General features: G+C 41.2%; 1 protein-coding gene across 1 annotated transcript; it reads right to left on the bottom strand.

Annotated features, from left to right (window-relative positions):
* Positions 1-1,679: 1,679 nt before the first annotated feature.
* On the bottom strand, positions 1,680-6,191 carry LOC139070759 (zinc finger MYM-type protein 1-like). The gene is made up of 3 exons (XM_070553585.1): positions 6,138-6,191; positions 4,452-6,092; positions 1,680-1,760 (listed from the first exon to the last, which is right to left on the bottom strand). Exons 1-3 carry the CDS (start codon positions 6,189-6,191, stop codon positions 1,680-1,682), a joined length of 1,776 nt encoding a protein of 591 aa, XP_070409686.1.
* Between the last annotated feature and the right edge of the window lie 6,472 nt (positions 6,192-12,663).

Here is a 12,663-nt window from a genome sequence, read left to right as displayed (position 1 = left end):
GACTACTCCCATAGGCTGTTTCACAAGGTTCTCAGCAGAACCTTCTGCCCTGGTGTGACACACTTATCTAAATTTTGTAGAAGTGATGTGGCATCTCCTTAGTTGGTGCCCCTCAACACAGAAACTCTGCAGTTGTGTTCTGTTCTCAGCTTTGTATGATTTCCCCAATGATGTTGTGAGGGATGTGAAATGATGATGTTCAGTAAACACAAATGCACATGCAGAGGGTCCCAGTCTGTAATGAGAGAGTGACAGTTGTGGGAGAGAAGGGTTGTCTTTGTGTGGACGCGTCCTGGGGGCCGTCCTCACTGGTAGTTGGTAAGATGGCCCGCTTCCCTCCTGCACCGAACCAAACGTGGACCCACCCAGAGGTACGTCACCAGAGACAGCCATGGTTGTTATCACCGGAGCCTCATCTGCATCAAGTCTGTGGTACGCCTCCTGCACCTTCAGAACGAAGCTGTCTGTCATCGGGGAAGCTGACTTCTTTTTACAAACTGCTTCTGGGGAAGAAAAACAAAAGTCAAATGGGGTGTGTGCATGTGCGTGTGTGTGCGTGCAGTCCAGAAAGAGAAACATACCTTGTTCATTCTACCGGTCTCCTCTCTCTTGGTCTGGCTGATATGATGACCATGTCATTAACTGGACATGGTTTAATACCTTGTTTCCAAATAAAAACAAGTTTAAAGGTTATAAAAGAAATATGTATACACATAATAATAGTATCATTAAAAGATTGTAACCTTGGTCCCCGTTTTGTGCCACTGTTGTTCAGTTTCTGTGCAGCTCAACACTGGGGAGGGGGACCGATGTAAGTTTCAGCTGGGAGAAATGTGCCGTCTGGTAGAGTTGAGCTGCCACATGACATCACATGGCTGCACCTGCCACACATACACTGGCACCCCCAATGGCTTTGAATCCCTTAGCACAATCTGTTACAACACAGAATATTTGTTAGAGTACAACTGCATTTAAAGAGAGACAAACATTGATGATTAACTTCACTTTATTCATTTTAAAATAGAAGAGTAGAACAAGTAATGGAAAAAATAAAATAACTGTAAACAATGTTGTGCTTCTGCGAGTCATCTAATGTCTGACTTTCTGTGACATGCTATTTATACAAACTTTACTTACTATATTCTTTCTGGGACACATTTTATCTCTGATACATGACACACGTAGTTCAGGCATGTCATTAACCTGTTATCAAACTAAAAGCAATGATATGACTCGCAAAAATGTGACGTTTAAAAACATGAACAGTCTTCTTTTGAACCTGAATCAATCCTGCACTGAACCTGCAGGGTAATGTTTCCCTACACTCAGACAGTGGGGCTTCTGGTTTTTCCTCATTGACCTGAAACACTCGGACCTAACCGTGACCTCTCCTGACTGCATGATTAAAACTGAGAATAACATATGAACTGTTGTTTTTTTTCTCTTTCATTTCAGACACGAAAAACACGCATGACCTTACTTATCACTCCAATAACGTTTCCTTGTTGTGCTAACTTAGGCTAGTGGAGAGCTAGCATGTAGCATCTTTAGTAACTCAGAGCAGAAGTTTGTTAGCTTACCTTCATAGCTGTGTAAGTAGCCGGGCACATACAATACAAGCTTTGTCCATACTAGATTTTGGCATTTCGGACGAGGCAAGAAAGATTCGGTGTACATCGTTAACCATTATTCTTGGGAGGTCTTGCAGCAAACGCGTACAAATAGCCATTCTGACCACTCAGCGCGAACGAAGTTGTGTGCTGCAGGTTGAAAAATACGGAAGTGCAAAAACGGAAGTCCGTGGAGGCCAGCAGAATTTATCTCATAATTATGAGATACTATCTCATAATTATGAGATATTATCTCATAATAATGAGATAGCTAAGTCATAATTATGAGATACTAAGTCATAATAATGAGATACCATCTCATAATAATGAGATAGCTAAGTCATAATTATGAGATAGTATCTCATAATAATGAGATAGCTAAGTCATAATTATGAGAAACAAAGTCATAATAATGAGATCCTAAGTCATAATTATGAGATCCTAAGTCATAATAATGAGATCCTATCTCAAAATAATGAGATAATCAAGTCATAATAATGAGATGTTATCTCATAATAATGAGATAGCTAAGTCATAATTATGAGATAGCTAAGTCAAAATAATGAGATAGTATCTCATTATTATGAGATAGCTAAGTCATAATTATGAGATAATATTTTTTTTTTATTTTATCTGAGTGGCGGGAATGGGCTTCCATATAAAAGCTATGGGTTGCTCTGAGGATCAATTGTGGCACAAGGTGCACAGTTATGGACCACATCACCAACACACACACACACACACACACACACACACACACACACACACACACACACACACACACACACACACACACACACACACACACACACACACACACACACACACACACACACACAGTTCAAATTATGGTTTGTTTTTATTGTTTCCATTGTTTAGATTATGGTTAATTCATAACAACATACCTGTGCTAACACCATATTATTTTCAATGTTCAGTTTATGGTCAATGCAGGTGCATGTGTGTGCACACAACCATACACAGTGTTGTTTACCATTGCTCATTTTATGGTTAAATTGTTTGGTTGATTGGTCTGGTTTAATAAAATTGACTTGTTGTCTTTTTCCTACCATTTATCTATGCAGGTCCATTTTGACCCGACACACCAAAGATGTCACTATTGTTAATAATTTTAAGTAGTAAAAAAATTATATATTGTTTTGGTAGGTGTATTCTAATATTAGTTTATAACACATTTATAGTTTATTATTACTAATTCTATAAGAAAAGAAATATATTTAGTGAATTTAAACAGTTTTTGCAATCAAAAAGGAGTGGTATATTTTAAAATAATGTGTCTGCGGAGCCAACTAAAAAAACTATTTACACACTGGTTCCATTTATATGAATGCATACTAAGCCAGCAATTAGCTGAAAAACAACATTTGAAGAAAACTGGGGATTTTAAGCATTTTTAAATCATGGGTCCAAATGGACCCGCTAATACCACAGGTGTAAACAGTTTTCTAACACAATACAAGGGTTGAAAGGCAAAATAAACAAAACAAAGTTTCTACATCCAGCAGAACAAGTATGGGTTCTTTTTCCTCACCCTTTCTGGTAATGAATCCTATTGTGTGCATCTCAATGCTATAATATCTTTGGCATTGTTGAGTTGTGGTTTGTTTCATTCTTTACAAAAATGTTCCAATGATGTATTTTCAGGGCATTGTTCACTTACTGGATTTTTTTTTTTTTTTTTTTTTTTTTCTGTGTCAATGCTCTCTTTGGAAATTGAGCCTCTCAGGTGAAACCAAGCCCCCATAATCCTGGGATGAATATGTCATTTAACTGCTTGGTCAAACATGTTAGTGGGGCTGCTGGCCGAAAAAGAAACGAGCGGGTGACCTGTTTCTCTAACCCTAACCCTCATTATCATTCATTAAATGCAATTCAGTTTTTTGGTTGAATGCTGTAAGCCATTCAAACAATTGTTTTCCTGTCTCTCTTTATCGTTTATTATTCTGCCTCTGTACATTTTTGGCATTTAACTACTTCCAAAATTCTTCAGCTATTTACACAATTTTGGTATCAAAATGTTCAGCTTGTTCAGCTTATGCCAGTTGTGACTTTTGGTATTAAAATATTTTATACTTTTTGAGATATTCAGCTTTTTCTGTGAGTTTTGGTCCCATTGGAATACATGGGAAATCCTTCAAATACTCTGATTTTTCACAAAATCCTTTTAGCTCTGTGAACTTTAACAAGATGGGCATACTTTAACCTAGAAACTTCATTATTGCATTAAAGCGGTCACAAGACTTTCAGCTATTTCTGTATGACTCCCCTTGTTATAATATCCAGAGGCGGAGCTAGCCTAAATGGCGCCCTGTGCGAGAACCCCCTGTGACGCCCCCCCCCCCCCCCCCCCCCCCACACACACACACACACACCCACCCACCCGGAAAAAAAATTACACCTACAACTTTGTTTGAAATTGCATGGAGTGTATTATATACAACAAAGTTCTTGTATTGCAAGATTTAACCCCCACATACACACTGCACTGAAACTTTTCAAATATATACATTTAGAAACAAATAAAAATAAAAACAGGCAGCAGCAACAAAGGATGTATACAAATAAATACAATTATTACAATTCCAAACGTAATTAAAAACACAAGTCTTGAAAAACAAACAAATGAAAAAAAAAACTAGAGAAACAAAGTTGCAACAATTTGGGCTTTGGGCATTGTGTGTTCTTTTGTGGGGTTTTTTGTGTGTGACAGGATTTGATTGGATTAGAGGTGACAGTTGAGTGACTTCAAAAGTGTTGCTTTCTAGCTTTCCTTGAAGCAAATTCGTCAATGATATCATCATATGATATCTCCTCCCCAACTTGGAAGTTAATGCTGATGATGCTGAGGCCAGATAAACGCTCCTGGGACATGGTTGACCTCAGGTAGTTTTTTATTAGCTTAAGTTTTGAAAAGCTCCTCTCTGCTTCAGCCACTGTCATGGGAACTGTAAGTGCAATTCTGAGACCAGTCCAGAGGTTGGGGTAGATCTCGGTGAGATGGTTCTTGTGAAGAAATGTTAAAAGGCCAAGCATGTCCTGTGGTGGCAGGCTGGGGAAATTTTTCATCTCTTTCACAAGTTCTTTTCTGTCCAGGTCAGACTTTCCATTGAACTCCAAAATGGTCCCAAGTGCATCACATTTCTCTGCAAGCTCCTCATCTGAAAGGCTTGGGAAATTTGTCAACACAGCAAATTTCTGTCCCACATCTTCCAGCGTCGTGAATCTCTCAAGAATGGCTGATAAGGCAGCATCCACAGCAACATTGAAGAATGAAACCTCCAGCCTCTTCAGGGCATCACTGATGGGCTCATCAGTGGCTTCATAAGAGTAGTGGCGCTTGGTAGATCTCAACCTTTTCTCTTTCAGCACAACCTCCACATTCATGTCTGCACATGTGTCTCTGGCTATTATCTGAGCAGACTTAAAGCCAGTTTCCCTATACTGCTCAAGACTTCTGTGCGTATTTCTAAGAAGATTGACTGCAACATCCACTGCCATATTTGGTGACTGCACAAGCTTGCTGACATGCTGAATCTGGAAGAGGATGTCATACCAGACTGCTGTGCAGATACTAAATCTGTACGAACCAACCTCCTCTGACAAGGACTGGGCTTCTACCTTTGTTTTTGGTTCCTTGGTAGTTTCTCTTACCTTGATCAGTGCTTCTCGCACTGCAGCTGCCTCGTACCTGAAAGGTTCGATGCTCTTAATTTTACTCTCCCACCTTGTGTCGGACCACATCTTCAAGGTGAGATTCACATGGCTTTTAAGAATAGTCCATCTTTGTGTGGAGGCGGAAAAGAGGTTGTAGATCTTTTGAAGGATGCCAAAGTAGCTCATGGCATCAACTGAATCATTAGCAGCATCTGAAACCACCAAATTTAGAGTGTGTGCTACACAGGGCATAAAAAGAGCTCTGGGGTTTTCTTGTAAGAGCCGAGCTTGTACTCCTTTGTTTTTTCCACGCATGTTGGATCCGTTGTCGTACGACTGCCCTCTGCAGTCCTCAAAAGGAATGTCTAGTTCTTTCAGTTTGTCCAAAGTCATGGAAGCCAAATGACTGCCTGTGGACTCAACTGCCTCAAAAAACCCCAGGAAACATTCTTTCACAAGAGGTGTCGTCTCTTTTACCTCCACAAACCGAATCACAACTGACAGCTGCTCAATGTTGCTGTTGTCAGGAGTGCAGTCAAGGATGATGGAAAAGAACTTTGCCTGCTTTATCTCACTTACTATTGTTGAGATGATCTTGTTGCTCAACAACTCAATCAGCTCATTCTGGATTTGATGACCTAGGTAACTGGTGTGACTGGAGGTTCCTCTTTGAATGCGGTTAATGTGTTCCTTCATGATCGGGTCAAACCTGGCCATAAGTTCAACCTCTTTTAAAAAATTTCCATTTGATCGTGTGAAAAGCGCTTCTGTGTGCCCCCTGAGTGCCAAGTTCCGAACTGCCAGTGACTGCACAATAGCAGTAAGACGTGTCAGTACTGCTCTCCATCTCACCCTCTCATCCTCCAAAAGTGCCATCTCCTTTTTATCAATAGTTTTGCCCTTCATTAACCTAACTGTAAATTCCTTCCAGGTTTTCATACAGTTAATGTGGTCGGGGCTTTTCTCATGTGAGTTCAGTAAAGAACTTGCATGTGTCCAATCTGCCAGTCCCGAGGTGGTTAACTGGATACTTCTTTTTGAAAACAACTTACAACAGAAACAAACAAGGCTATTGTTGCTAACTGAGTACAACATCCAGCTCCTGGCCACCTTCTCACCACTTGTCAAAGTTCTATTGAAATAGTGATGATGACAACATCTGCCATCGCCTTCACTCCTGGGAAATACAAAACTAGTTGGCACCTTAGTAGGTCCTCTTCGAACTAGCTCTGTGCGAACGCTGCCAGTAATTGGTGATGGCCACTTGGCTGGGTCTGACGAAAGAGGCTCATCATCACCTTCAATGGGTTGACTGGTTTCAGGCTTTTCTGCTGACAGAAAACAGAAGCATAACTCAACACATTGCTATGTGGACCATTTCACATATTCTATTAAAATACAATATGTGACATTCAAATTTCTCTAATGTTTGCAGGACACACACACACACACACACACACACACACACACACTTGTGCAAAACTTACTTGACGTATCTTGTTGGGGAGATGTGGCAGCTGGCTGTCCCTCATCAAGTTCACATTGACTGGTAGGTCTCTCTATTGACAGAAAATGGAAGCATAACTCACCACATACTATATGGAACAATTCCCATATTCTGTGAAAATACTATTTAAATGTCTATAGCTAAATGTTTGCTGGACACACACACACACACACGTGCAAAACCCACCTAAAGTATCTTCCTGGGGAGATGTGGTGCCAGCAGACTGTCCCTCCTCAAGTTCAAATACTGGCCTACTGGTGGATGGCTGTTCCTCAGTGGCAGCTGATGTCATCCCAAAATATCTGTGTAGGGCTCCTGATGTTGCATAAAACAAACAATACAATCTTCATGTCACGTCTGTTGCTTAAGCATTTTAATTAACATGTTACAATGAGCATTTACAGTTTTCAGCAGTGGTGGAAAGAATTCTGAAAATCTGTGCTCAAGTACAAGTACTGTTACATTGCTAAAATATTACTCATTTACAAGTAAAAGTACTGGTGTTAGAGAAATACTCAAGTAAAAGTACAAATTATTCATAAAAACCTCAGAGTATTATTTATTTTTAACGGCTGATGTCACCATCACTTCTCCAGACTGGGGCTGCCTGGAAATTGTGTTTTCCTTTACCAAAAGTTAAAACACCAACAATCTATTAATCATTAATAATTGATAAAATACAAAACAAGTGTTTTTCCCTAATTTTTTTTTTGTCATTTTAAGTTTGTGTTTCCGGCACACAAAGAACTAAATGACCAGAGGAGCCACGACTATTAATTAAATATCCATGAATCCATTTTAACTGGTTAAATTCTTCAACTCTCCCACGCTGCTTCAAGGTCACTGTGAGTTAACATAGCCGCGGTGTGCTGTGCAGCACACTTAACGCAACACGATGCTGAAAGGCGAGACAGTCTCAACTTTCAGCTAAAAAAAGACCGCTCTAGCTATTATAGTTTTTATGTTATGGCAGTTTACAGTTTAAACGGGATCTTACTAGCAGGGCACCTCCAGCGGCCCGCTGCCGCTCCGTTTTTCGTGGGGTAAATAATACGTAGCTCATTTCCCGAGTCCAAATAGAAAGGCGAATGGCGCCGGCGCGAGACCTGCCGCCCCCGCCCGCCGTCAATGTATTTCAGCGAAATTCTCAAAGACTCATTTTAATTTGATAGCGTTTGGTTATCAGCCTTTCGGTTTTCCCTCTCTTAGCTTTTCATAAGAGCTCATTTGACAAATAAAAAGTTAGCGGTTGGAAGTAGTTCTAAATACATAAGAAGCTAGCAAAAGACATTTGAAGGGATCATCGTAGCACCATGCAAAACGTTCAGATTAGAGAGGTTAGTTAATCAATAAATTGGGGGACAGGCGGGAAAAATACCAACTAAATAATAAAGAGATGCATACCTGCATCTTTTCCTCGTTTCTCCTCCTCTTCTTTTCTTTTTTTCCGAAATTGGGCACCAGATGGCTTCGACCGTTTCTTCTCCATTATGTTTGTTTGTGAGTGGTACCTGTATCCCTCCTGTATCCCTCCACCATCATTCTCCGAGACGAGATCCCTCCGCCCCCCACCTGATGAAGGGCGCTATAGAGCGCACTACAGAGGCGCGGCGGACACAAGGGGGCGCAATAAAATCCCAATATAAATGCAAACAATGACTTTGTTGTGCTTTTATTACAGAAATATTATTATTATCATCACTCAGCACTATTATTATTATGAAGAACATGTGATTTCTATGTTTTGTTGATGTATCGGCTGATCAAAAAAAAAAAAAAAAAAAAAAAAAAAAGGAAATTCAATGCCGCCCCCTCCAGACTGCCGCCCTGTTCGGCCGCACATGTTGCACATATCAAGCTCCGCCACTGATAATATCTTCCATGGTTTGTATACAATTGCAGTTTACGTTTTAGGTACATTTTAGAAACGTTCAGAAACTTCTCCGACAATGGGAAAGTATAGAGGAGCTGTTCCGACTTTGGTCCACTTCAGGCACTCTCCTGACAGAACCGTAGATCCACTTAAAATGAGACTTGCACAGGATGAGAGCTGGCAAATATACCACTGTTTTGAGGTATAATTTGTGAAGCTACACCAAAAATTGTGGTCGTCGTGTTCATTTCTTAGAGAATGTTTGAGATTATGTTTCTGTCTCCAACACTGACAAAGTCATGTGACCTTGAGATTGGACCAAGATTCTTTAACAGCAGTTGTCTCATACGACCACATCTTTTGTAGTACATTAATGATTTTCTTATAAACAGTATGTTTTTTTGTTGCCTTCGAAGCGTTGTCTTCGGTTTTCTGTAGGTATTACGGTTTTGGTGCTACGAGCCTCAAAAGGAGAAGAGTCCCTGATTTTGTCTCATTGAAACATGTTAAAGAAACAGAGATTTTCTCCTCTGATCGTCTTCAGACAGCTAAAATATTCTCGTCATAGCTTCTACACAATTCAAGGTACGCACATAAAAATTCACACAGATTACCACCAAAGCCTTCTGCTGCTCACACTTTTTGAAATTTTCCAACAGGTGCAGCAGTTTTTGAATGGCGACGCATTCTTTCAGACCTAAAAACTGAATCTGAGGAAGCAGACGAGTGTAACCACATGCAGTTCGCTCGTTAACTGTTAATGTAAGCAATTAAGAGATCAAAGGATGAAAGTATGTCTGTCTGCTTATCTTTCGGTGTGTGTGCATGTGTATGTAGGTGTGTGAGTGTGGGCGTGTGTGTGGGTGTGTAGCACATGCTTAGCAACAACTTTTTTACATTTTAAGACACCACTGTATCAACATACTTTAACGTAGAAACATTAGGTATGAGCAAGTACACCACTATCTGTATCTGTTCAACCATCTAAATTATCTGTATATCTGTACTCGGGGTGGGGGTGGCCTAACCCGGAAGTGGGTGTAGTTTAACCAGAAGTGGGTGTGATTTACATCAATACATTATTTTAAGTCTGGAATTGATATGGATTGATCAGAAGTTGCTATGTGTATTGTTTATTTGAAAACTTTACAGAGCAGCCTCAGAATTGAGATTAAATATTTTTGATCACAATAGTAAAGGAACTATTACAGAACAGGTTTTTCAATAAAATCTGAACATTATTATTTAAGTACATGAATTAATACATCTGAACTCAAGCAGTAGGAACTAGGAAATATGAAATACTAGAACCAGACACGACTTTTTTTTATTGATTATTAAAATTATAAATTATTTCATTCAGTCTCAGCTAAGTACCCTCTGTATCACTCATTAGCTGCTTTTACTGGACCATAGTGTTTGCAAAACGGGATTTTCCATGGCTCCCTGGGGAGGATAAAGGCCATTTAAAAGATGAGACTGTGGCGGTAATGTGGCGCAATCGTGGCAGTTTTATAAAAGATTAGGTGATGGCGGCATAAAGGGGGTATGGGGCGGTCTCTGCGCTGCCGCAGAGTTCCATTTATCTTGGACATAATTTGCTTTTCATTGTGATTGAAGCCATGATCATTAACTTTTTTTTTTAACAATCAGCTCCTAAAGGTGTCTGTCCCCATCAGTCCCTGTGCAGTCTCTGGTGATCTGAGCTTCAGCTCTAACAGAGAGGCTCATGGAGCACTGGGGCGCTCCAGTTTGCCATCTCAGCTGATTTTGTTCAAAAAGCAAACCTTATTGCCTGTGTTAACTTTCATTTTCAATAAATTTTCCAGCCGGAGCTCAGCAATAACTCTGCCTCTGTTGCGCCAGGGCACATATGACAGACCATTACGGCAATATTACTACCAAGCGAGGCGGAACGAATGCCGCAAAATTTGTGCAACACAATACAATACACATTACACCGGAAGTCACCCACTTCCGTAAGGCTCCATCTCTGCAATGTTCGACTTTTTCCGGTGAGTTTGAGGAATGCTATGGCTTCTTGCTTCTGTGCCGCCTTGCCTTTGAATGATCACCGGGATCTTTTTCCACAGACTCTTTGGAGATTTCTTTTATAGTTGGACTTTTGAGAGGCAAGGCACTTAGGTGGGCAGAAGCAAAAAGTAGGAATCCTGAGTTTTTATCAGGTGCCTACACGGATTTTTTTGGAGGATTTTAAAATTACGTTTTGCAGTACTGAGACAACCACTGATATTAGAAAGAGGCTCTTACACCTCTCCCAGGGAAGGAGGACAGTGGCGGACATGTCCTTGGAGTTTCGGACTTCAGTGGCTATGACGTCATGGAACGAGGATGCCTTGAAGGCAGCATTCATCGAGGCGTTAAGTGACCGGGTGACCTTTCGACTGCGGCATTGACCTGCTGCCAGGAGCTCCGCTTCCAACTAGTCGCCTCTACAGTCTCTCGAAGCCTGAACAGGACTGTATGCAGTCCTACATTACGGAAGCGGTAACCAATGGGACCATGAGACCATCTACCTCACCCTTAGGGGCAGGGTTTTTCTTTGTGGCTAAAAAAGATGTTTCCCTTCTCCCCTGTATCGATTACCGGGGTCTCAACCAAATAACTGTCAAGGACAAGTATCCACTCCTGTTACTCTCATGCACATTCGAGCCAGTCCAAGATGCTACCATTTTTACTTGGTTAGACCTTCATAATGCTTACCCTCTGGTCAGAGTTCGCCAAGGAGATGAATGGAAGACTGCTTTTAAAACACCTTTGGGGCATTTTGATTATTTGGTAATGCCTTTTGGTCTCACTAACGCCCCCGCAGTTTTCCGGAGACTTGTGAACTTGGTTTCGGGGGATTACATCAATGACTTTGTGACTGTGTGTCACACAGTGGAATGTGTGTTTTCTGTTGCTTTAAATTATTTTATTAATTGATGGAATTTCTTAACAGTTTTGTGTTATTGCATGATTTTGTCATGTGTTGTTGGTTTTATGTGCCTGTTTAGTTTAGATTGTTTTGCCACTGTTGACATGACAGTCACCTGAAGAGGTGGGCGTGACTGGGAGAGCGCACCAGGTGTGCATAGTTAGCAGGCTGATAAAAGGAAGAAGCTGCAGAACTGCAGGAGGAGAGAGGAAAAAGAGACCAAAGAAACAAGAAGGCAGAGGGACTGGACTAATATGTGGACGTAGCACAGAATGCGTTGGATCGCAGGAGGACCAGTTAATTCCTGGCATGCAGTGACAACGAGTGGGAGCAACGCCTTTGAATGACAGCAGGACAGAGGTTGGACCTCTGCCTGCATCCGTGAGTAAACGGCTTCCTCTGTTGTATGCTGGGTGACACGCCGTATGGGCCAATCCTACGAGAAAGACTGTGTCAAAGACAAAAGTTCTGCCCCAGTGCTCTGTCCTTGTCAGGGAGGAGCGGCGAGAGCTCCCGGGAGATCACGCCTGAGATGAGTGCCTGCTGAGAGCGAGACCAGAGACTGCTGGAGTCGGACGCTGAAGCGGGGACGCCGCCTTTCCCATCCTGGAAATTCCCTCCGCGTGATGTTGTGGATCTGAGAGGAGCCCAACTATCTTTTGGGGTCTTTTTGAAGGACATGTTTTAAACTGCTTTTATGGACCCAAACTTTTTAGTTGTATATTTTTAGACGGGGGCTTTTATTTAGTTAATAAAAGAGGTTGCAGACAAACTGCTGCTCTCTGGTGTCTCTGTCCCTCTGGTTTTGCACCCTCGCTCTCCACCTGTGTCGTTGTGAATCTCAGCGTGACGCTGGAGCTCTGCCGCTCCAGCGTTGCCTAGGTTACATGTGTCTCAATGACATTTTAATATTCTCTAAGTCAGTCAACGATCACCAAAAACATGTACGAGCTGTACTCCAATGGTTGTTAGAAAATAGACTGATTGTTAAGGCCGAGAAATGTGAATTTCATGTCTCTGTTGTGAAGTTTCTTGGTTTTGTGTTAGAGAGTGGTCGACT

The sequence above is a fragment of the Nothobranchius furzeri genome, chromosome 1 (assembly GCF_043380555.1).
Source record: "Nothobranchius furzeri strain GRZ-AD chromosome 1, NfurGRZ-RIMD1, whole genome shotgun sequence".
NCBI classification, from domain to species: Eukaryota; Metazoa; Chordata; class Actinopteri; order Cyprinodontiformes; family Nothobranchiidae; genus Nothobranchius; species Nothobranchius furzeri.
This window is presented reverse-complemented; position numbering and strand designations above follow the sequence as displayed.

Excerpts from the sequence above, each read along its gene's own strand:
- LOC139070759 (XM_070553585.1), bottom strand. The coding sequence starts at position 6,191 with ATGAAGGGCAAAACTATTGATAAAAAGGAGATGGCACTTTTGGAGGAT. Across the intron at positions 6,093-6,137 it reads CACTTTTGGAGGATGAGAGG|TCACTGGCAGTTCGGAACTT; the intron begins GTGAGATGGAGA and ends GCTATTGTGCAG. Across the intron at positions 1,761-4,451 it reads TCATCAGCATTAACTTCCAA|CACACAACTTCGTTCGCGCT; the intron begins GTTGGGGAGGAG and ends TTCAACCTGCAG.